This window comes from Typha angustifolia, chromosome 1, assembly GCF_048772165.1.
Source record: "Typha angustifolia cultivar Huaian chromosome 1, ASM4877216v1, whole genome shotgun sequence".
NCBI classification, from domain to species: Eukaryota; Viridiplantae; Streptophyta; class Magnoliopsida; order Poales; family Typhaceae; genus Typha; species Typha angustifolia.
In genome coordinates this window covers 1,331,788-1,354,135 of record NC_133239.1, presented here as the reverse complement: position 1 = coordinate 1,354,135, position 22,348 = coordinate 1,331,788, and the positions used below count along the sequence as shown (strand labels likewise).

Sequence of the window (22,348 nt, the reverse complement as noted above, 5' to 3'; positions counted from 1 at the left end):
GTGTCTCTGTAACAACAATAGCTTTTGTGGTATTTTTATGAGATCAGTCACTCTTATTGCCACTGTTGTTTTATTGTTTTCTTTTGGCAGGACAAGATTATTTTTCATGCGGTTAAGCTGATGTTGAAAGCAGATCTATTTGAGGAGATTATGGTGTTAGAGATCAGGGCCTTTTGTTTTCTCATTTTATTTTACACTCTTTGTTCCTTTTCTTTTTCAAAAGATGGAGATCAGGTTTCGTTTTGTTTTGTGAAAAAGAAGTAGAACTCTGGACCTCTGAACTTTCATGTATGGATTGTATATCTGCTAGTGTGATGAATTTTATATACTTAGGCTTATATCCCCCACAGCAGACATAAAATTGGTGGACTTTTGCAATGTAGATGTATGCAATCTCAAGAGTTTGTTGGGTCGAATCCCGTGATGGAAATTTCTCTCCTAGCAGGACAAATGTGTGGCAAGCTGTGTGCGAAACTACGAATGGATTTGGTCCAAATTATGTTCTGTTTATCGGAAATATTAGCTCCAAGTAGATTAATTCAGCTCGAAGTGTGGAAGCAAGAGGCCAGAGGTTGGATTTCTATTATTATTGCTGAAGTAAAGATGCTCTTAAAATGTGTAGAATTACTATAAAAGATAATTGTGGTTGCAAATATAAGCAAGACAATTTAGGGTGTCCCTACTTTCCAGGAGGACTATCTAGTAAAGTTGGTAGAAAACTAACAAAATTTTAAGATATTTTAATAGCAACTAGCCAGTGTTGACCTTCGAAAAATCTGAAGAACCAGTTTCCTCTGTTTCATTGGGGGGATAGCTCACAGTTGCGAGAGCGTCAGACTGAAGATCTGAAGGTCCACGCTCACCGCATTGCATTTTTTCTTTTTTTGGTTGAGAAATTCCGAACAATATAGTCGGATTCGGGTTTTGTTGGATCCTGTCCATATATCCATTGAATTATTCTAAATTTTTTTTATGAACAATAATTATATAATCCAATCCTCCAATTGTATAAATAGAAGTCTTGGATTGCAGAGATGTCTTCTAATTTTGAGAAAAATAAAGATATTCATATTAACTGTATTATGCAAGAGAGTGCCATCCAACCACAGTGAATTATACCCATTTATCGATAAGGCATCGTACGTATATTACATTCTTCCACAGGTTTCTATTCTTCTGTTTTGTGTACTAACTAGGATACAAAAGATTACTGGAGAAATAGAGCTCTGCTACAGCTTAAAATTAACATACAAAAACAGTGGTATTGTAAAAGAGAGGTTCCCGCAAAAGCACTTGTTTCATTGCCATCGTTTTCCAGGCTTGGCTGAAGAAGCTTTTGTTTGGCTCGCGGTAGGCTTCACAATGCCTGCAGAAGTGGTACATATTAGTATGACATAATGTAACGGTACATAAGAGAATGCACTTAAGTTGTCCATCTAGAATAGTTTCCCGTATCCAAGCCAAAGATGGTCTTTCATGCAAAAACATGCCAACCACCACCAACCGTTTCAGTAGGAGGAACAAATGAATAACTTGTAAGAAGTCAATGAACACTTTTGGAAAAATTTCCATCAAAATATAAAGGGAGCAATGAACATAATTATGAATGGGAAAATGCAAAATTTTAGCTAGTCTCTTTAAGAGGTGGATGCAGCTGTGGATCAATGCCTAGATTGTGGATCCAACCATGTTCACGTTCCATTTTTCATCATTTTCCCAATTTCCCCACAAATTTCTTTAAATCAGCGGTCTTGAGTTTTGACATTTCACTTGACAGAAGTATCAACCTATGGCGTATCCTACAAACTCCATTATTGGCATAAATATCAACCTATGGCAATATTTTAACTCCACAAGCAATCTATTTGCTGAAATTTAGAAATTTTCCAAATTAAGAAACCCACTTCATGGGTGTGCAGTGTATAAATCACATTTGAAATCACAAACATATTATGTGACTATGAAAATAATCTTCTTCGTTAGTTTGCAGAACAAGAACCAAAGTTGCAGACCTAGAGAATTTTAAAAATTTTATTGCACTGATATTTGGTAAGCATGAGTAAAAGTACATACTTGGAGACTTTAAAGAATCTTTCAATTTTGTCCGGGACATTGTTGTTTGTCCACTCTTTGCAGGAACTGATCTAGTAGCAGGTGGTGGAACTTTACGCCTGCATTTTAGAAAACTTATGTCAAACTTACATAGAATTTTATCATAGAATCCACCTTTACAACTTGAGAAACAATACTGGGAACTTATTTCAGTAGCATAGCTTGATCTTTTCTGATCTTCAAGTGTGATGCCGTCTTACCATCCTTAGTAAAGGAATGTTGTCGGTTATCACAAAGGTAAGGCAACACATTTGCATGAAACTAAAAATTTCTGTGTTTTCTAGTTTGGTGGTTCTGGACACTGAAAAGCGCATAACTGACATTTTCTTAAAGAAGTAATGGAGAAAACTAGGTTACTCTTTAAAAGGACAATCATTTGGTAGTGCCAACATTATCTAAAGATTAGCCATATTGTATCAGTAGATGGAGCAACTACACAATAAAACTTACATGCTCTCCAATGTCATATCTGCCGGCTTTCCTGAATGAAGGAATGGATTGAACTCAAAAGCATTCCCTATTGAAGGCTCAATGTCTTCTCCCGTCGAAAAGGCGCCATCTGATATGTCACTCAACCTTTCATCATAATCTCCTTCACCTAAGGCCATAAGCTCCGAATCAACAGGTGAAGTGTGACCATCCTCTCCATTTAGCTCAGAATCTTTATGATTAAATTCTGTGTAACTATCAAGATCTGAAGAAACCCTGTCAGTAGACTTGATCAGTCTTCCACCTAATAATAACTGGCCCTGTTGGTTGGTCACACCAAGGGGTAGAATACCAGGAGAAGAGGAAGATTGTCTTAGCAAGTTTCCACCATTTCTTTCAGTTTTTGCATACAGAGGTTGGGCTTTGATAGTTTTAACCAGTTGCAATTGTTCAATTTCTTCATCTTTCCTAGCTATTGTGTCTTTTAGAGATGCCACCTGCAAAACAGTAGTAGAGAATGTAATCCATACATTCAGCTTTCAAGTACGAACTTCATGCAGCACTGACATTAGCATAATGTGTGATGACACCAAACCACAAAATGTACAGCATACTACAAATTGATAAGAATCTGACCAGAGAGAACTCTTGTTGTCTTATTAATAAAAGATGGCAGTCCTATCGTGAATTAGCAGATCTTCTTGAATAGGGATATCCGATTATGTTTGAGCTAAGTAACAAAATTTAAAAGTCAGGTAGGACAAAATTATGTTTAGAAGCGGCTTAGAAATGATTATCTGCAAAACATTCATTATAGCCAACCATCACTAATTAGAGATGGCTGAAAAAGTGCCATTTTATTTAATCACAAATTATGAGCATGTTTAGTAATAGAACCTATATGTAATTTATAAATTACATATCTTCTATGAAGGTCCAACAGTCATGTCTATTCCTAGGAGGTAATTTGTTGCTTCTGTAATATTGAATATTCACTGTAACACTTGCTTTAAGACTTTCCAGTCAAGTTTGAACTTACCATTCCAGATGTTTGATGACATTCTATCAAAGGGCTTTAGTACCTATCTTGAAATTAAGTGATGCAATAAGAGAAAATTTGCAAAGTATAGGGAACTATTGGAGAGATGAGGTGAGTTAACCTGTTCCAACAGCTCTTTAATGTCTTTGCCCTCTTTGTTGCTCCTTGCAGCCCCCAACTCAACCCCGGACACCCTTTCAGCGAATTTTAAGGTGCTTATGGTTTCTGAGTATGATTCCACATCAGGATTTATCTGTACAAGCATCAGTGTCTTTGCTTGTCCACCTGAAGTTTAAGAAAGTTAAGGTAAGAGTATCATCAAGATGAGACGAGTATCAATGGCATATCCCAATACATCTGTCACATTATATGGTATCAACATAAGTAATACAACTCTTTCTGGCAAAGACAATAAACTTGTTACCTAAGGAACTTTGAAGAACTTGTGTAAGTTTGCTATTTCTGTATGGAACATGAGAACTCCTTTGTGCTAGAGCAGATATGACGTCTCCCAGAGCAGACAAAGATTTGTTAATATGTTGTGCCTCTTTGAGTCTATCACCAGTTGCTTCAGAGCGTTCAACTCTCTCACTTCCAGCAAGATCTATTAAATGGAGACAGCCTCTGGAAGTAGATCCATTCTTTGAATCCACACCTCGAACATGAACGGTTAGAATGCTGCAGTGAAAAAAGATGTGCTCAAATAATTATAGGATAGTGGATTTCTTCATATTTTGTACAGAAATTATGACTAAGAGGACCTGTGAGACCGGCTACTTCTTTCATTTAGAGCTGTTGAACCGACAGCCCTGTTTGTTTGTCCAATTTGCATCAAGTCCAAAACATCTGAAGTTGATTTGACAGGGTGTAGGCTTGCCTCAGGAACAACAAGTCCATTTGGTTGGGAAGTGCTCCAAATCCCAAGCGTTTGAATATTAAGGAGAATACAAAGTTCAAGAGTGAAGCATTAACATTTCACATCTAGAATAGATGTACAAATACAATGCAATTCATGATGCAAGAGTTGAGAAATCAAAGTAGTATTATGCCTTTTTACTATCATTTGAATAGGATCAAAGAGAATCAGGACCATCTAAATAGGAATCCCTAATAATATTTTTGAAAGACACAGAATTTAAAGGTATACCGACTCATAAAAGGATTTATAAGGATATCTTTTCTGTGACATATCATTTGAGAGGAGATCACGAACTTGTTCATTGTATATTTCAACCATTTGGACTCCCACTTCATAAAAGAAAGTATTCCTCCTACTGGAAGAGATGTCAAAAAGATCATTCAAAGCTCGATAATTGACACCCCAATCTTCTTTAGATGTACCAGGTCCACTCTAATGCAAAGATCATATTCTTTATCAGTTAGGGATAAGGGTATAGTATACACAATGTTCATATGACATCCATAATTGAGGTCGAGATGGAAAAAGATGTACCATTGTGTAGGTCTTTCCAGATCCAGTTTGACCATATGCAAAAATGCATACGTTGTAGCCATCAAGAACTGATCGTATTAAAGGTTGAATATCCGCAAAAACTTCCACTGTATATTAATCAAGTGTCAAACAAGTTGATGATAGCTAAGGACAAAGTAATTATTATTCAGTTAGCTTCGTATCCTACTAAATATATAAATTGTAAATCATAACTTCTAAAAAGAAGACAAAACTATAAGTGTAATGCAAGAAATAACATAGGAAAAGAAAATTCAGTAAGTAGAACCTTGCGAAGCAATTGGAGCGAACACCTTGTTAAACTTGAAAAGTCGATGCCCATCTTTTCCTTGCTTGAAAGGATTTGCAATAAGAAGCTCACCGTTCTCACCAATATAATCAATTGTTGTTGATTTTCCATTTTGTCCAGGAAGGAATGGCCTTATGCGGCAATATACTCGGATATTTCCTTAATCAAAATGTAAACAATATGAATTCAAAAATGTAAAATAAATGAAGAAAACAAAGTTTGAGGACATGTTGTACCCTAAAACATACCTTTTAATTCCTGAACCTCATTGAACAACCTCTGATTTTCTGCAAGAATTGTATGGTAGTTTTCAGCGGCATCTGTCAACTCTTTCAGCCTTAGTCCTGCAAAAAAGTGATCAGTTTATATATCAAAGGAGAAATTAAAGATGATAACAGTAGACAAATGAGCATATACAAGTATGCCTTACCGAAATTAAATATTTCTTCTCTCCATCTCTTCTGAGAAATAATTACTTCTTGCTTAATGCACTCAGATGACACCCTCAGATCCTGAGGTAGTTTCTTCCTATAAGGTAAAAATAAAAAAAGGAAACAAAAACTAAGATAATATGACGCTTGTCAAACCTTCACTGAGTATAGTTGATTATCTATGAAATTCTGGAAGATGTGCTCTTTCTTATTCCAGCTCTGTAATTCCAATTCTGAAGCAGCCTCAATTTCTTCTATTTTCTTTGTTGACTCCGCTAAGAGAAACTCAAACTCCTTGATTTTCTTAGTTAGGTGGGTTTCCGTATCTTTTGCCTTGCTTTCTATTTGCCCACAACGATGTTCATACATCTTATTTGTCATTTCCATTTCTTGCTTAAGCTTTGAAATCACATGGTCTGCATTTTCTTTCTCTTTCTTCAACCTAGCCAGATCCTCGTCACCCAGTTTACTTCTCTCTTCAAATCTTGACTTCTCATCCTTCGATACAGATAAAATGTTATAATTTCTAAGTTTCCTTATAAGAAGAAATTGAAATAAGTGACAGTATACCCATAAAAGATGTCAGCACACATGTCAAAATCAAAGACATTTTTATTCAAGTTGCTGGCTTAGCACATTATGTTAGCATGCAAAACATGCATCAGTATGGAAAAAAAAACTCCAGCAGGTTGCCTCTATGCTGAAGACATGTTAGTCAGTTGAAATTGATTCCCATGGTTAAGAATACATAGTAGTTTGTGCACTTGAAGACATACTTTAAGTAAGTTTATGACATACTCAAAAATGGACGTGGTCACAAAACGATAAGGATGGGAAAATAAAAATGGTTGATATCCTTGATGATAGCATCAGTAAATGAAAATCAGAATTTGTACATTGTGAAGCAAGATTTCAATATAAACTTGTGGATGAGAAGGTTACAGGACAAGAACCGAACCTTTATTAGCTGGAGACGGTTCATAACTATCTGAAACAAAAGCATACTATCAATATTGCCACATAAGGAGAGTTTGTCCAAGATCAGCTAATGACCACTAAATATGGCATCCGTACCTGGTTTTCTTCATTTGTCCCATTGACCAATGTTTCAAGCACATTGATTTTTGATCGATACTTCTCTTCCCGAGCTTTGATGAGATTATTTTGCTGCAGAAAACAAGCTATAAGAAAACCGCATCAAAGACATGCAGAGTAAAATAATACAGGAGATGTCTTACATTTCTTATATGCTCTGCTTGAGTAGAAATGCGCCGCTCAATCTCTTGCACAACTTTTCTCAGTAAATATACTACACGCTAGGGAAAGGAAATTGTATAATCATCATATGCATAAAAAAAATGCTTAGAAGATCTTATGTGAATTTGCGAACTCGAGGGAAACCAACAGATCAAATTGCGAAAGAGACCGGTAAATCTGAAAATGCTTATATAACGAAGAAACTATTGTCTTGCCTAGTAACATACATGAGGTATTTCTCCTTTCTTTCTCTCGATACTCTCGTCCAGAATACCATTAATGACACTTAGAAGTGATTGAGTAGGAGCATTCTGCAACCAAACAATTAACCAAACAATTAATGTAAGAAATGTGCAGCTCATATTCCGCCCAAAAAAACTACAAGCTTGAGAAATTAGCACCACGAAGTCACATAAACAAAATATCTTACATCTAAACTATTGGAGTGCATCATTTCTGAAATCTTGGCAGCAGGAAGATCAGAATAAGAACCTCGCTTTAGTTGGAAAACTTCACGAAACTTCTGTCCTGCAAGATGTAAAGGTGCATTTGATTACTATGAAAACAACTACATCAGACCAATGTTGAAAATCATCTCGGCTCACGAATAAGCTATTGAACTAAATATTTTGGCTTTATAAATGAAGAGATATGCAAACCAAACTGTAGCCATTCTAATGTTAAAATTGCCACTGATTTTCTCAACTAAGGGGAGAGAGAGAGAGAGAGAGAGAGAGAGAGAGAGAGAGAGAGTAGTGTGCCAAGATTAATGACAACAATGATTAATGAATGTAGGTTTTGCTTCACTGCCATGGTGAACATTTACTTTTGGCTCCTAAAACCCTTTGATTATTCTATATTAAATACACTCGGACCAACCTGAGGACTTGTTACTACATAATGAGTGCCAGGTGGTGACAAAATGAAGGAAAATGACTTATGATTAGGGCAGATGTAGTGAGACAGCACGAATATGACATGATCAAGTCCATAAAGATGTCCAGAATGAGGAGGGACGCATTAAGATAACATGGAGAATGGGTAGGATTTCAGAAAATCTTTCCTAATTAAAGCGACTAAATCTCCAGGTAAGAAGAAAACGTGTAAGTGTGTCGACACCAAATAATAATTCGATAGGACTAGTTAGAAATGAATCTACTCAAAGTTGTCATGGTAAATGTGGCAACCAATCTTGTCCCAGAAATTTCGAATAGAAGAAAATAGATATTATCTTTTCTCTAGTAACAATGACTATAAGCATACCAGACGTAACAGGACTTCGCGAGGTAAGCTTCGACTTTGATTCTGAGAGGCCCTTTCTTCTCTCCTCTCTAGAAGTGGTAGAGCCTTGCTGAATTTGAATGTTTTTCCTTTGTTCAGCGCCTCGAACCACAGATTTATCAGTTTCCGGAAGTCTCCATCTCTTTCTAAGCTGGACTCCAGACTTTGATGCGTCAAGAAAACCATCTTCCCCAGGTTCAATATACACATGATCTCTGAGGATCAAAAGACAATCCACTACTGCAGACATGGATCCCTGAAATCATTGTATAAAAGTTTAAAGGAGTCAATTAGGGAGTAACGCTTATCAACAATCTCAGATTGCTGAAGTTGATACATAGGTGCCATCAAAATCCTTTATGCTTAGTGCAGTAACTTTCACTTGAAAAGAGAAATTACCTGTTCCAGATCCATAATACTGAAACCAGGCAGACCCATTTCTGCAATAACCGAAAGAAACCTCATAACATTTTTCGACCGCTGTTCAGAGGATATGTAAGCAACCCGAGAACTCTGCAAAAGAGTCTCAGCCTGAAATGGGAGGTATCACAAATTAAGATGTTTGTAGATTAGTTAAAACTAAAGCAATCTAAAAGAACCAACTAGTTCCAGAACTACCTCAATGATACCAGGAAAAAGACTGTTCAAAATGCAACATAAGACTGTACCATCGTACAACTGTTCTCTCAATTCTTCCTCCGAGGCATCAGCGGGCACATCAAAGTCCGGGAACAAGCTGTTCAACCACTCTATCGCATCTGCTTGCCGGTTGACTAAGGTACCAAAAACAAGGGAAAAGAGGCAAAAGTCCGCGACTGACTACAATCTTCCACCAGCACTTGAATGAAAAAGCCAAAGAACATGGAACAACATATCAACTCACCTGCATCGACATCACTATCTACACTTCCCATGGCGTCTCTTCTGTGATTTAACGCTTTAAGGCTCATCGGATCAACTCCACCATTCGTCTCAAGACTTAGTCCGCGAGACGAGATACTAGCAAATGCTGTCAAATTAGAATCAAATTGATCATCTTGGGGGTGAATGCCATACTACTCAATGCAAATTTTCTGCATACTCACTCCAAATTGAGTATTACCTATCGAGATTTCAAAGATCCGAGGTGGATACCGATCGCATAACTAGATGAGACGATCAAGAACAGATCTTTGAAATCTTCGAACTGGACCAAAATCCGAGCGCAAACTCGTCTAGATCGACGAGCACTAACCTCGACCGGAGCCAAATCTCACGACTCCCGAAGAAGTTTTCAGCTCCGGAGAAGAATTCCGAAATGCGAAGAACCCTAACGAGATGGGGTTTCCTGGATTCGCCAAATTCCCGAGCTCAGTGGGTACTTTATCTTTCTACCCCGCTTTCCTTTCCTTCCTTTTCCTTGTCTCTTCCTCTCCTCTTCCTCGCCTTAACTCAAGCTCGCCAGCATTTAAGGTAAGATTAAGCGAGAATTAGAGAGATATAGAGACAGAGCAGTGGAGAAATGGAAGCGAGGGGTTTTTGGATCCTCTTCGATAAAATGGGAGCTTCACTTTCTCTCTCTCTCTCTCTCTCTTCTTTCTCTCTCTTCCTTTTCTTCTTCGATAACGTGATCTCACGGCGTTAACCTCGCCACTGCCGACCGCATTGGCTCCAACGACGGACGACGTGCCCGTTTCAAACTTTTGATCTTTTGAAAGCACCACAACTAGACCCAATACTCCACCTAATCTACGATACTGCCATCGTTTAGCTCGTGAGCTCCTCTCTAGTTTTTAGATGGGGCCTTGGTATTTAGGTAAATTTTTGGGGTTTACGGTGGCAGAGGTTAAGGAGCGGAGTCCGGGTAGTATGAAACGCTTGGGAAACGGGAGGTGGTGGACCCAGTTGTTGGCCGGCACGTTCGGGTTTGACGGCGTTTATTTCAATATATTCCCGCCTTTGGACTTCTTCTAAGTGCGTCGCATGTCTCGCGTTTGTTCGTAGTTCGTCGCAACTTATCGGGTTCGGATCGCGGTCAGCTCACCATGATGCTAAAAATAGTCAACATTCTATCTTCTCAAACTCGAAAATTAAAATAAAAAATAATAATAATAATTTAAACCAGCCAAGCTTAATCAATCATCGAATAGATCTATTTCAACCTTGTTGTTGGGCTTCAAATTTTGAAAAGGAACCTTACCAAGAACAAGGCATCTCATAGCTAGAGACTGTTTTATCTTAAATTGTCTCACAATTCCAACAGATGTTGCAGTTGGATTGCAAAATCAATAACATAAGTATATTTACTTGATATATCTCAAGTTCAAATTCATATTACAACACAACATATCTCTTTATTTCAAACTAATAACCATATATAGGCCGAAGACTTAGTCCCACAGGCTTAGTCTCAGTTATTGGACCCAGAAGCTCTTTCAGCAGGACCAACTTGCCGTAGCAACTGCAATGCCAAGGAAGCCACCAAAAAAAAAAAGAAAGAAAAACAAAGATGTGAGAATTCAGAGATATCACTCAGAGAAACAATGGGGATAAGAATAAAAATAAAAAGAGATGTATAACAAGAGAACCTGGAAGTAGGAGTCCAGTTTTTGTCTCAAAACAGCATGCTCCCTTTTGACTTTTTGGAAAGATCTGATGCATCTGCAGAGACAAAGACAGTTTCATGGGTGAATGGCTTAATGACAGATCCCAAGTTCTTACCGTCTAGATTACAGAAAGTACGAGTGTCTGCTTCCAATGACGATAGTTAATAGTGGATCCTTTACACAATTGAATTGTAGGGGATGTGGACGTGAAAAGCAAAGCGATACAGCATGCTAGTGCCTGGGTTTGGAACTTTACTGAGTTCAAATTCATTGTAGAAAGCTAAGAGACACAGTTTAGCAATGTTATCGAGGACCGAATCTTAACCAATAGGTAGGAATAGCTCAGTCTGATATTGACATGCTCACTAGGAATGCGAGAATACATGTAAAACTAATCAAAGGCCAAGTGAAGCTTAGTTACCAAATCAAGAGTTATGAAGAATAGAGGGAGAGGGAGAGAGAGACAGAGAGAGAGAAAGACCCTTCATTATTTTCTTCTCGGCAGCATTCTCTGAATAGATTGCACTCATTCTTCATCCTAGAAGCACCAATGCTGCACAAAATATTTGCCTTTGAATTATTACCAGCATCAAAATAAGCATAGGAAGTCTATGAATGTAAGTTAACAACAAAAAGCACAAGAGCAATATTCTTGGATTCTAGGATGTCATTCAATAAAGCTGAATCAAATGGTATCTGGAGAACATTTGCAAAAATTAAATTCATGCTTTAATAAAGATAAAATTGTCGCTCTCCTTTTGTTTTAATTTTACACACTAAATAGAACAGTAGAGAAGGCAAAAATAAGTACACTCCTGTTATATCTTGTGCTCTCTGTTCCACCTGTGAAGAGAAAATGGTAGAGAAATGCAAATGAAGACTTGACTTGTACTTCAGAGTTCAGATTATAAATAGTAAGCCAAGGGATCCTTAAACTTGGGATTTGATTGAATGAACCAAATAACATACGGATAGAAACTCTTGAGTGCAGAAAGTCACACCAGAAGTAGTTCATATCACTTGTGAGGCATTTTGGTCTATACACCAAAACAAACCATTACCTGCAGGTGCTACCCTTAAGTTGTTGCATGTAGCCATCCAGCTTGCTGAAATTTTGGGGGTTCTTCTCCCTGCAGGGATTAAGAAAAAAAATATTATTTAGGACTTTGAAATTCTTTTCATAAATAAATAAAGTAATCCTTTTGTGCAGTTTAACAAGATTCTCGACTCACAGAGCTTGCTCGACGTTAGCCATTAGTCTAGCAGAATCCCTGAAAAACAAGGTAACTACTTCTTCCACAAAATTAGGGCTAACTTCATCCTGCAAGTCTTCCAGCTGATGAAACTGTTCATCCAAGTACCCCTGCAACATCAAAATTAAGTTGCTAGGTTACTTTGATATTTATGGTCCCATGTGTACCAGGATAGACATACTTATTAAACTTCAATCTAAAGAATCCATCCCGTAGTAGTAATGATGACTGAGGAACCAGTCTGAAGTTTGTAAGAATATTTAGTAATCATGTGTACGAGTTTCTCATTTTCATATATACAGTATATACGAAAATGTCATTCTCACAAATAAATCATCGTATTTTTCTACTTCATGTGTTAAAATTCACAAAAGAGCAAGATTAGAATGGAAAAAGAATCTGATTTATGAGTCATGAATATTCATTTAGTAAAAAAGTTCATTGTGAATACTGCAACAGCAGTAAAACTCAAGATATCATATGCTTATTTTTGGAAGATTAACAGTTGCCCAATATTACATTTGCTGCTGTTCTTAAAGTTAGAAAGCAAATTGGAATTAGAGATTATTTCTCCTGTCAAGAAATCTGAACCCATATTAATCTGGTATCATCCAACTCTTTCAAGAAGCAGTAAGCAATGAAAAGATGCATGTGGAGGTAAATTAATACAGAACTGATTTCAGAGTGAGACACGAGTGTATAAGCTACATTATTCTGGCAGCATGGTTTCAAGGTTGGTAAGGAATTAGCCAATTCTTAGATAATTGTTTTCATCCATGCTTACTAAGGAAAGCACATAAGTAGTCAATGTGAGGAAGAAAATTAGGGTAAGAATTGCAAAAGAAGCACAAACAGTGCTACTGCTGATTACTCTTGCTACTCCAGCAGAGGAGGGATCTCTAGGTCTAAAAGAAAAGGAAACCTGATCAAAGAGAGACTTCTTCATAGATGCAGCCTGACGTTGCAAGTTGGAATACTCCATTTTAAGTTGGCTTGCACGTGAAAGGCCTGAGATTTCCAACTCCAAACATGAGATACCTTTATATAGCAGAGGGAAGGGAGGTTACTGTGCTTCTGGTAACCAAAAGAAGTGAGAATGGCATATTTCAGAATCATGTTGCTCCCCTGTTTCTGTGTCAGAAATCAAACAGTGAAAAGAAATGGGCATCTTGAGCATGTAGATGATTTGCTTGCCAGGGTAAGCGCATTGCCCATCTATTTGGATGGTGACCTCCATTGAAGAAGATTCTGAGAACACTCTATCTTAGATTGTTGCCATGCATTCAACGCAAGAAGGATTCTATCTTCAGTGTTCCATCCAAATTGTCTCTTTATGTTAATTTCTATATCACTCAGAAAGTTATTCACTTGAAGTAAACTTTCTTACAGTTCCTTGGCATAACTAATGCCTATAACTCTGCTCTATGGAGGGTGTATGGTAAATTCTGAATTAAGCTTTTGAGTTAACCAATCCAAATGAGTACCCTTGATATTAAGTGTGCTAATGGACCGAGTTGGGTCACCAAAGTTCTCTGACTCATGTTTCAGGTTAAGTCTGAAATTATATAAACTACTTCCACTTTGAGCTGAATGGTGCCATATTTCTGGCCAAAAACACAAGCCCTTAAAGGCTGAAGATTCTGGATATGCAGCTTGCACGATAAATAAAGGCATTCATTTCTGGCACGGTCTATACTAGGTCACATTTGGTTTGTCTGGGACCAGCCTACTTAGAGGCCTTAAAAGGAAAATTCAAGAGGATGAATTGTAAGTTCACCTTCAGTTTAAAATATCAACAGATGCTTCCTTTTCTGCCAGTTGAATTACTTTAGTATGTTCTTCCAATATAATACTTATAAAACAAAATATCTTAAATGAAAGACTTGAGCTCAATAAGTAGGAATGAATTACCAGGTTAGAAGAGCTGAGAACAGCCAGGTAAGTCTTCCATTTTTAGTCATTGAGGGCCTTGCTTTCTCCCCTGCATGCTTACCTTCTTTTTCAGTCCTGATCTCCATCCTTGCTTGGCATTTTTTGGTTTCACTCTCATCCGTTGGATTGGTCTTCCTTAAGCCACCAACCGCCTCTGCTCAAGTTATATTCCTTCTCTGCTTAGAAAATAAAATATCTCAAACAAAAGACTTCTGTAACTCATGCATTGACAAGCCGCAATATCTAAGTAGAATAAAAGGATGCACTCACCGAATGAATGAATAAATGACTAATGCTGAAGTTGCAAAATTCTTAAATCATTGTCTTTAAGTTTCTTACTTACCCACGTCATTCTTCTTCCAGATAATGATTAGGAGACAAAATAAGAAGATGTCGGAAGTAGAATATAGGGATGCACTCACCGAAACAATTCTCTCTAGAGCCAAGCTGACAGTCAAAAGTAGTGAGTTGAGACATCAAATCAGTAGATCATTTCATATGGTTTTGGGGAACTTGGTGACCGATTGTATCACTAATTAAGTTTCAATAGAAACAGAGGCTGCAGCTTGTTTGTCAAAAAAAGAAAAAGAAATATTAGATCATCATAGTTAAGTATCAAATCACTGCAATCGACCATATTCATTCCTTCATCAAAATAATATTAGTTGAAAGCGGAGCTAAGAGACATAAAAACTTAGTGGTAAGGAAACTGGGTCTGCACTTAAACAATAATTTAAGGAAATTACTGGCTTGCTGCTGTAAAATTGATCAAAACTCAAAAGTAGTTCCTAAGAATTACAAAGTCATATCTGATCAAGAGATTAGAATTATCTTCACCGGTCTAGCACAGTAGGTATATCAAGTAAAGAATACTTAACCAGCTGTCAGAAATGATTGAAGATGATCATCATAAAATTTTAAAGCTGAGAGATTGTTCCTTTCCTACCTTAATCAACATATGTCAGCCCTCTCTAAGAGAAAGTAAACCTTCTTTAAAAAAAAAGAAAAGAAAGAGAAAGATGGCTATAATCTTTTAATTGATTTATCGTCCATATTATCATATGAATTCACCAATTGTCTAAAAGTTTAATATGATATAGAAATACGGCTATAATCTTTTACATCTCATGTTGAAGGCCAGAAGCAAAGAGGCCAAATTCCAAATATCTTTTTCCTCAACCATCACTACTCTTAATAATTTTCAATCAAGTTCCATCATAAACTACTTTGTAAGAGAAAAATATCCATGAAAACCATAATAAGGCCAGGTGAGTCATTGTTTCACATCATATTCCAGAAAATATTTCTTCTTTGCAATTTCGGACGAAATATCTGCAATGGCTTTATAAATGCATTATTTTAATTATAAAATCCATTCAATCAAGGTGCCCATAATTTTACAAAGTCACTACTGTTTTTATTTTATAAAACAAATAACCACTTTTTATCTCCATATGCTCAGCAGTAGGAAAAAATGACTAACAAATAAATTGCCTTGGATTGATGAACATAAACATATGTGAACGTGCACCCAGATATAAGTGAAACATTTACAGTTATCCAAGCAGCACAAATCAATCTGACTAGTTATAGGCCCACATAAGAAAGCTCCATTCTAGTGAAGCAACTTGCAATCTTATATCAAGGTTTAAGAAAACCATCAGTCTACTTCATGTGAGTAGTATCTGATTGCAACTACTATTATTTAACCTTTTGAATGATATCGCCATTGATACAGAGAATTTCAAAATTCAACAATCTATGTGCAGATAAATTCATCATGATATCTGACTGCCACCGCTATTTACAAGACCTATCCAAATGGAGATAAATATTAGCCTGAGGACATTCAAATATCACACAAATGCCATGTCATCCGAATATCTGTGGAGCTGCTATTTATTTGACCTTTTCTGCTAGAGTCTTCTATGGTCCCACACACACAAAAAAAAAATCCAATCTCATGCAGATCTTAACAGGAAAGAAAAATGACATGCTGCAGAATTTGATTCTGTATCCTTCTGCATGCATCACACAAACAAATATTTGCAAGAGATCAAAGTCAGTGTTATTTCCCAACCCTAGGAGAGAATAAGAAATTATGAATCATCCATGAAAGGAATCATATGATCAATGGGCAAAGAAGAAATTTGATAATGGAACAACAAGTCTCATGCTTCTCAAAGCTCAAGCATAATGGTAAAAAGTAAAAAAAGAAAGGAGCGAATGAGAACAGACTTAAGAGATGCTGCCTTTATTCCTTAGCGGCTCAGCCACATTAGAGTAGGACAAAGAAAAGGACTTCCAGTAGCTGTTTTCATACTTGTTTATTTCGGTTCTTTCAAGCATTTGGACCGGCTCACAACCTTTGCCAAAAGAGTAAGAAGATTCATTCAATGATTGATCCGATATGATCGCACTTCCATCTTCCCATTACTATCACATATCGATAAGAGAATCCAACGTGGATTGATAGAACCCAGTGCCAAATCTGGGCAATAGAAAAGGATGGGAAAAAATAAAAATTCCAAGTCGGTTATTATTATGACAGGGAGATTGGCTCTGAACCATGTTTCTTCCATCAATCAGATATCAAGATCGACAGTTGATGCCCGTCCTGGATGATGCATGCCCACAAAGAATTTGTTCTGAAAACTTTCTCAAGTAGCACCAGCCATCAATCTACCGACACTATTTTGAGGAGTCGCAATCGTGGGGCACATTCCAGCATGCAAATTTTAAGATCACAACATGGAGATCTATCCCAAATTGACCATAGAAATCTCGAAACTCAAACTAATCCAGACTGAGAACACCAGGGGGTGGGGGACACAGATTAGAAGAACCCAATGAACAATTTCCCCAAGGAAGTTATCTAAAAAATTCTAGATACATCTGGGAAAGAACCTCAGCATAAGATGGAACAAATTTCCACCGAATAAAAATATGAATGATAGAAATCCAATCGATCATCAATAACTTCCTCTTGCTGGATCATTGATCAACATCTCAGAGCAGCAATTAACTACTGGCCACAATTAAAAAAAAGAATATACTAATGCATGAAAAATCCTCTAGAGGCATAGGAATGGTCAAGACAATGGAGAAGATCGAACATTTTATATTTCTTCTTCTTCTTCTTCTTCTTCTTCTTCTTAATCTGAGGAGACCAAATCTACCAACCATTTATCTACACTTCTACGAATCCACATCAAGAAAGAAAGAAAAAGAAAAAGTTCAGGTACTAGAAAATGTACGTGTCCACTTTTCCACCTTGCATGATTATTTTAAGCAGTCTCGCAAGATCATCCAAAGCGTCAAAATAGTGGTATTAGATTCCATAAATATCTTCTATATCCCAAAGTATATACTAACAAAAGAACGCATCAAGAGTTGGAGGACATGCTCACTGCTTACCCCACCTTGGAAAGAGTTTGCCTGAGGAATGGGATCTTGTCATCCTCATCTTGGTACGGATCAATCGCCTCTATCCTCGGGACCACTTGGGATTAGAGTTTTTTATTTTTATTTTTTTATTTTTTTTATTTTTTTAAACCGACCTACTTGATAAAATAATTTATCCTTTTAATATATATATATATATATTTTCTAAAAGCATTAAATCTTTATAAAAGCACGAACAAAAAGTGATTTAAGATAACGATTTGTGCAGCAATATACCTTACATGATAGTCTCGTTTTGTAGATTTAGATATTTTTTTATGGAATATTTTTTTGACGAAATTGTGGAATGTTTTTATTGTCCTGTAGTTGTCCTAAATTAACAAAAGTTCAAGAGGACTTTATAAATCTCTTTCTCCCCGTTAGAATTTAAATTATTGTTTTATATAAAGCTTGAAATTTATAGAGTAATTAATGAGTTAATATGGTATCACAGACAAACATAATTAATGTAGAATATAAGATATAAAAGTCACTGTGGCTTTTTATTTGAACAAAATTATAGTAGTTTATTTAAAAAAAATAAGTAGAAGAATGCTTAGATGTGGTTCGGATATAACTTTAAACTAATTTAGTGAGCATTAAATTAGTTTAATATCAAAATTTATCCCAAAACTAATTTAGGGTGACCTATTTAAACCTATTCTTTTCTCTCATCTTCTATCTAATATTTTATATTTATTAACAAAATCTAATTATTATTTTGTCTTTGAAAAGACATTATTTTAATTAATAATCATTTTGATTTATCTATTCCTCTTCTCACCCATCCACTATGAAAAAGGTCTTTTGATCATTTGACAAAATATCATCTAACTTATTAATTTTTCATATCACAACAAGTATAATCATGGCATTACTAAATCAATTTAAGCTATATTATCTAAATGTAAGAAATGAGAATAGCCCACCAAGTTTTGTTTTTGGTTAATAAGATTTTTTCTTTCTGTGAGAAGATTAATAAGACATAGTTAACGCTTTGTATTGGTCATAATTTAACCGTATATTAGTTAAAGGGTATATACATACAAATATGAAGTATACAAGCAAAGAACAAGCTTTTGAGGAGTATATATGCAAAAAAAAGGAGGAGGAAAAACTCTCTTTGTTAGTATTTACCATCAAAAACCTTAATTAGCTTGGAATCTTCAATCATTAAATTCCCATATCTAATTTTTATGTCGAAACTAGTTCACTTGCCTCAGAGCAATGAAAATCTAGCCGACTTACCAAAATTTTATATAGCTGGAAACTTAGCTACTTTTGAGAGGTTCATCTTAGAAAAGAAAACTGACATTTTATGATGATGATGCCTCATCTGAAAGTAGAAGTAGATAATATCACAACAATTAAAGGGGGAATGACTCAGTAAACAGAGCAAGAGATATCTCCAAGTAATGTTAGTATGTTACATCAAATAAGTAAACCAGCTGGGATCTCTGAGAGGGTTACAGATTAGATGAGAGCCATATTCTTTCTTTACATGTGGAAAGCTGTAGCTGAGTTAGAGACCATATAAATTATTTAACTACCATCAACGTATTCATGGGCATTAACCAATCTCCTCAACGACCCTGAAGACATGGACGCGAAGTTCCATTGGACCAATGATCTCGAACGCACAATAATCTCCTTCTTCAAGATGGTTACCGCGTGCAAAAGCACACCAACCTCCGGATAAACGATCTCTTGTGCTGGGAATGTAGACCACCAACCAAGCTTTGCCGCTCGGGTCTCGAAGAACAATCTTGGTTTTGTCCCGAGGAAGGTTCGGGCGTGAAAAACTAGTGGGGAACCTCTGCATTTGATAAAACCAGGCAACAGTTAAATGTACAGTTCCATAAACATCATTGCTGTGACTTTCTACAGAAAGCAGCTAGCTGGACCATGAATTGTAAGCATGAAAAAAATATAAAAATAAGATGCTGAATTATAACTTTAGCAACTGCTCTAGCCCAATACTGTCTTATGCTTTCACCGTCGCAGAGAAAATTGTAAAGAGGAACACGAACTATAGATAAATAACATACATATAGAAGTACAGAATGCATAAGCTTAGTAACCCTACAAGTTCTATCTTAGAATGCAAAGTTCACAACAGAACAATTTAAGCTTATGCATGACTGCAACTAGTTAGATTGGCAAGCCAACTCTGAAGCAAAAAATAAAACTATAATAGTTAAACTGACAAGTTATATCAAGTTATTAACGCACCAGCATATATGGCTTGGAAACATGCATTGTTGTCATACACATGACAGTATAAGGGAATGGTGAAGTAAATTTGGAGGCAGCTTCACTTGCTTTTAGCCTTTCTTCATCTGTCACAGGCCGCCTTTTCGAAACATATCCTTTACGTGAGCGAGCAGGTGAACGAACCACACAAGTTGAGAGCTCAACAGTTTCCTGTTTTATTTTGAGAGGAGAGGATATTCGACTTCCTGCAATAATGACAATGAAATCATAATTTTCATTCTTTACTGGGGCTAGAGCTACTGAAATACAGTTAAATCAAAAAAATTTTTTTTTTAACTCAACTGAGAAACATATGCAGAATTGGATCAGTCATTCTAGAAAGAAACATTTTCTGTTCCTATACATTAATAATATGTTAAGGAATCTACAGGTATTCACAAGTATTACATCAAAGGTAGTGGCGGGGAAGAATTACTTGAATAATAAAATTTGTTTCGATAAAACAGTAGGTACTTTCTATTAAAAATCTTGTTTCCAATAAAAATGTATGCAGGAGATCTGATATAATGCTTACTTCTAACTTCCAGTAGAACCGATTTAGAAGAGTCAACTTGTAACTGATTTTCTCTATGACAATTGTTAATAGCAAGTGCTGTCAAATCACTTTCACTTGGTTCAGTCTTAATTACACGGACAACATCAGATGATTGCTTTGGTGGTCTTCCTCGTTTCTTTTTCACTTCACCAATTGTGGATGTTCCATTGCATTTAGGTGAGAAGACATCTTCCCTTTCACATGCAGTTGTATCAAAAATTAGAACAGTAAAATTCAAGTCTCCATCATATCGGAAGACCAGGAATTCATGCTCCTTCAAAGTGTGGTCCTTTACAAAGTTTTCCCATCCGGATGCAAGGAATGTGCCTTTCATATCCTTGACTAGTTCAACTTGCCAATGACGACCACTGGGACCTTTAAGGGTAGCTTGCATGGCTGCCTCTTTGAAGATATGTTTCAAGAAGTTTGGGGGGATTTTCTGCATATGGAAGAGTAATGAGGAAATCATACAGCAAAATTAAACATGTGCTATGTAGCACCAAGTTTCTAGCACTTTCTAGATTAATTTTTCTATCTGAACCTGTCAACTCACTAATTATTTTAAAACTTTGAATTACTAAAGAAAAGTGATTTTTTACATCTTATATTCTATTATGCTCTTTGAGATATTATGATAGGCCCAAGAAATGAACTTAACTAAACAGATGGTTTTATATTTTCAGGCGAAGATGAATATGACAGGTTTTGAATTCATAAACTCCGGCTCTAATAGCATATTAACTCGCCAATTATTTTAAAAGCTTAAACTGTTAGACAATAATAATTTTTATATTTTATATTCTAACAAAGCCAAATGCCATGAAGCTGGCATCTTATAGTCGGATCAGTTCATAAATAAAAGTATAACCACCACCGCAGCCACCATAACTAATGACAACAGCAAAAACAATAATACACTGCCAGTTGCAACTATTAAGGTTACCTGTATGAATACTTTTCTTTGATTCAAATCAATATAACATATGGTTCTTTGCCAAAATTAAATCCTATAATGTACTTTTATTACTTCCTTCCCATATGCATCAAATTCTTTGTCTCTCTCAGGGCACCTTCTACTTCAACAAAATAACTCTTTTGTACATAAAAATGAAAAGCTAATTTGAATTTGAGAAGAAAAAAAAGAAACAGCACAAGTATGGATTGATTTCCTTTTTTCTAATCTAACATAAATTATTGTGAAAATTACTGAAATGTTACTAATAATCCAGCTTTACTATACAACAAAGGCCAGTACATCAACAAATGGATTCCTCACAGCAAGAAAACATCTATCTATGTGCTTATCTTATACAATCTCTACTTCGAGAATGTACTTTCAATAAACAAACACTCTAAAGAACGACCACAACATGCACGAAGAAATGTCCCACTAATGCAAAGATGCATCCCGAAAACGGAAAAGATTGACTTGCCAGGCGCTGCGTGAAGTCTCCCAGGAGCACTTTAAAGAAGTGAGGGTGCCTCGTCGCCGCACACTTCTCGCGATCCTTCTTCTTTGACTTCATCCCTGATGGAAAATTTCCCAAGTTGGAACCGATCAAGAATCTTCGGGTTAGCGCGCGAACCGAGGAGGAGGAGGAGGAGGAGGAGGAGGGAAGCAGAGAGCAGTGGAGGGCGGAGAGATCGAAGTAATAAGTAATGGCTGGGAGAGAAGGGAAAGGAAGAGAGCAAGAAAGCTCGGCTTTTGAGGGCGTTGCTTGCTGTTTGCCGAGTGGTCGCTTCGGCAATAAAATGGAGAGGCTACTGGGCCAGCGACGGGTGGATTTAATTAATTAATTATTTATTTATTTATTTAATGGCGGGAAAGGTAGCATGGATCTCGTTTGGGAGCTAACCGTATCCGTTATTGTAAGAACGCTGAAGCAGATGTCAGGAATGAGAGAGAGGATTTCGTACTGACCAGGTTGTAGGTTATTCTCGCGACCTAGACATATTCATATGGCATTCTTCCCAAAAGTCTCGGATGATTGTTTGGTAATCTTTTTAAAATGCAGG

At 36.4% G+C, this 22,348-nt stretch overlaps 3 protein-coding genes across 3 annotated transcripts; all 3 read right to left on the bottom strand.

Annotated features, from left to right (window-relative positions):
* Positions 1 to 1,090: 1,090 nt before the first annotated feature.
* Positions 1,091 to 9,877, bottom strand: LOC140767142 (kinesin-like protein KIN-14K). The gene is made up of 22 exons (XM_073106955.1): positions 9,412 to 9,877; positions 9,193 to 9,318; positions 8,928 to 9,082; positions 8,709 to 8,840; positions 8,292 to 8,565; positions 7,459 to 7,556; positions 7,256 to 7,339; positions 7,010 to 7,087; positions 6,846 to 6,938; positions 6,730 to 6,759; positions 5,928 to 6,269; positions 5,771 to 5,852; positions 5,589 to 5,684; positions 5,320 to 5,499; positions 5,034 to 5,140; positions 4,756 to 4,931; positions 4,342 to 4,506; positions 4,005 to 4,258; positions 3,702 to 3,865; positions 2,563 to 3,038; positions 2,074 to 2,171; positions 1,091 to 1,366 (listed from the first exon to the last, which is right to left on the bottom strand). The coding sequence occupies exons 2-22, from the start codon at positions 9,257 to 9,259 to the stop codon at positions 1,299 to 1,301; spliced, it is 3,219 nt and encodes a 1,072-aa protein (XP_072963056.1). The 5' UTR covers positions 9,260 to 9,318; positions 9,412 to 9,877; the 3' UTR covers positions 1,091 to 1,298.
* A 558-nt stretch (positions 9,878 to 10,435) lies between these two features.
* Positions 10,436 to 13,340, bottom strand: LOC140763443 (pseudo histidine-containing phosphotransfer protein 5-like). The gene is made up of 6 exons (XM_073101639.1): positions 13,070 to 13,340; positions 12,127 to 12,257; positions 11,956 to 12,024; positions 11,376 to 11,447; positions 10,877 to 10,949; positions 10,436 to 10,749 (listed from the first exon to the last, which is right to left on the bottom strand). Exons 1-6 carry the CDS (start codon positions 13,127 to 13,129, stop codon positions 10,699 to 10,701), a joined length of 456 nt encoding a protein of 151 aa, XP_072957740.1. The 5' UTR covers positions 13,130 to 13,340; the 3' UTR covers positions 10,436 to 10,698.
* A 5,577-nt stretch (positions 13,341 to 18,917) lies between these two features.
* Positions 18,918 to 22,103, bottom strand: LOC140764546 (B3 domain-containing protein Os01g0723500-like). The gene is made up of 4 exons (XM_073103159.1): positions 21,766 to 22,103; positions 20,312 to 20,771; positions 19,756 to 19,982; positions 18,918 to 19,339 (listed from the first exon to the last, which is right to left on the bottom strand). Exons 1-4 carry the CDS (start codon positions 21,856 to 21,858, stop codon positions 19,094 to 19,096), a joined length of 1,026 nt encoding a protein of 341 aa, XP_072959260.1. The 5' UTR covers positions 21,859 to 22,103; the 3' UTR covers positions 18,918 to 19,093.
* Between the last annotated feature and the right edge of the window lie 245 nt (positions 22,104 to 22,348).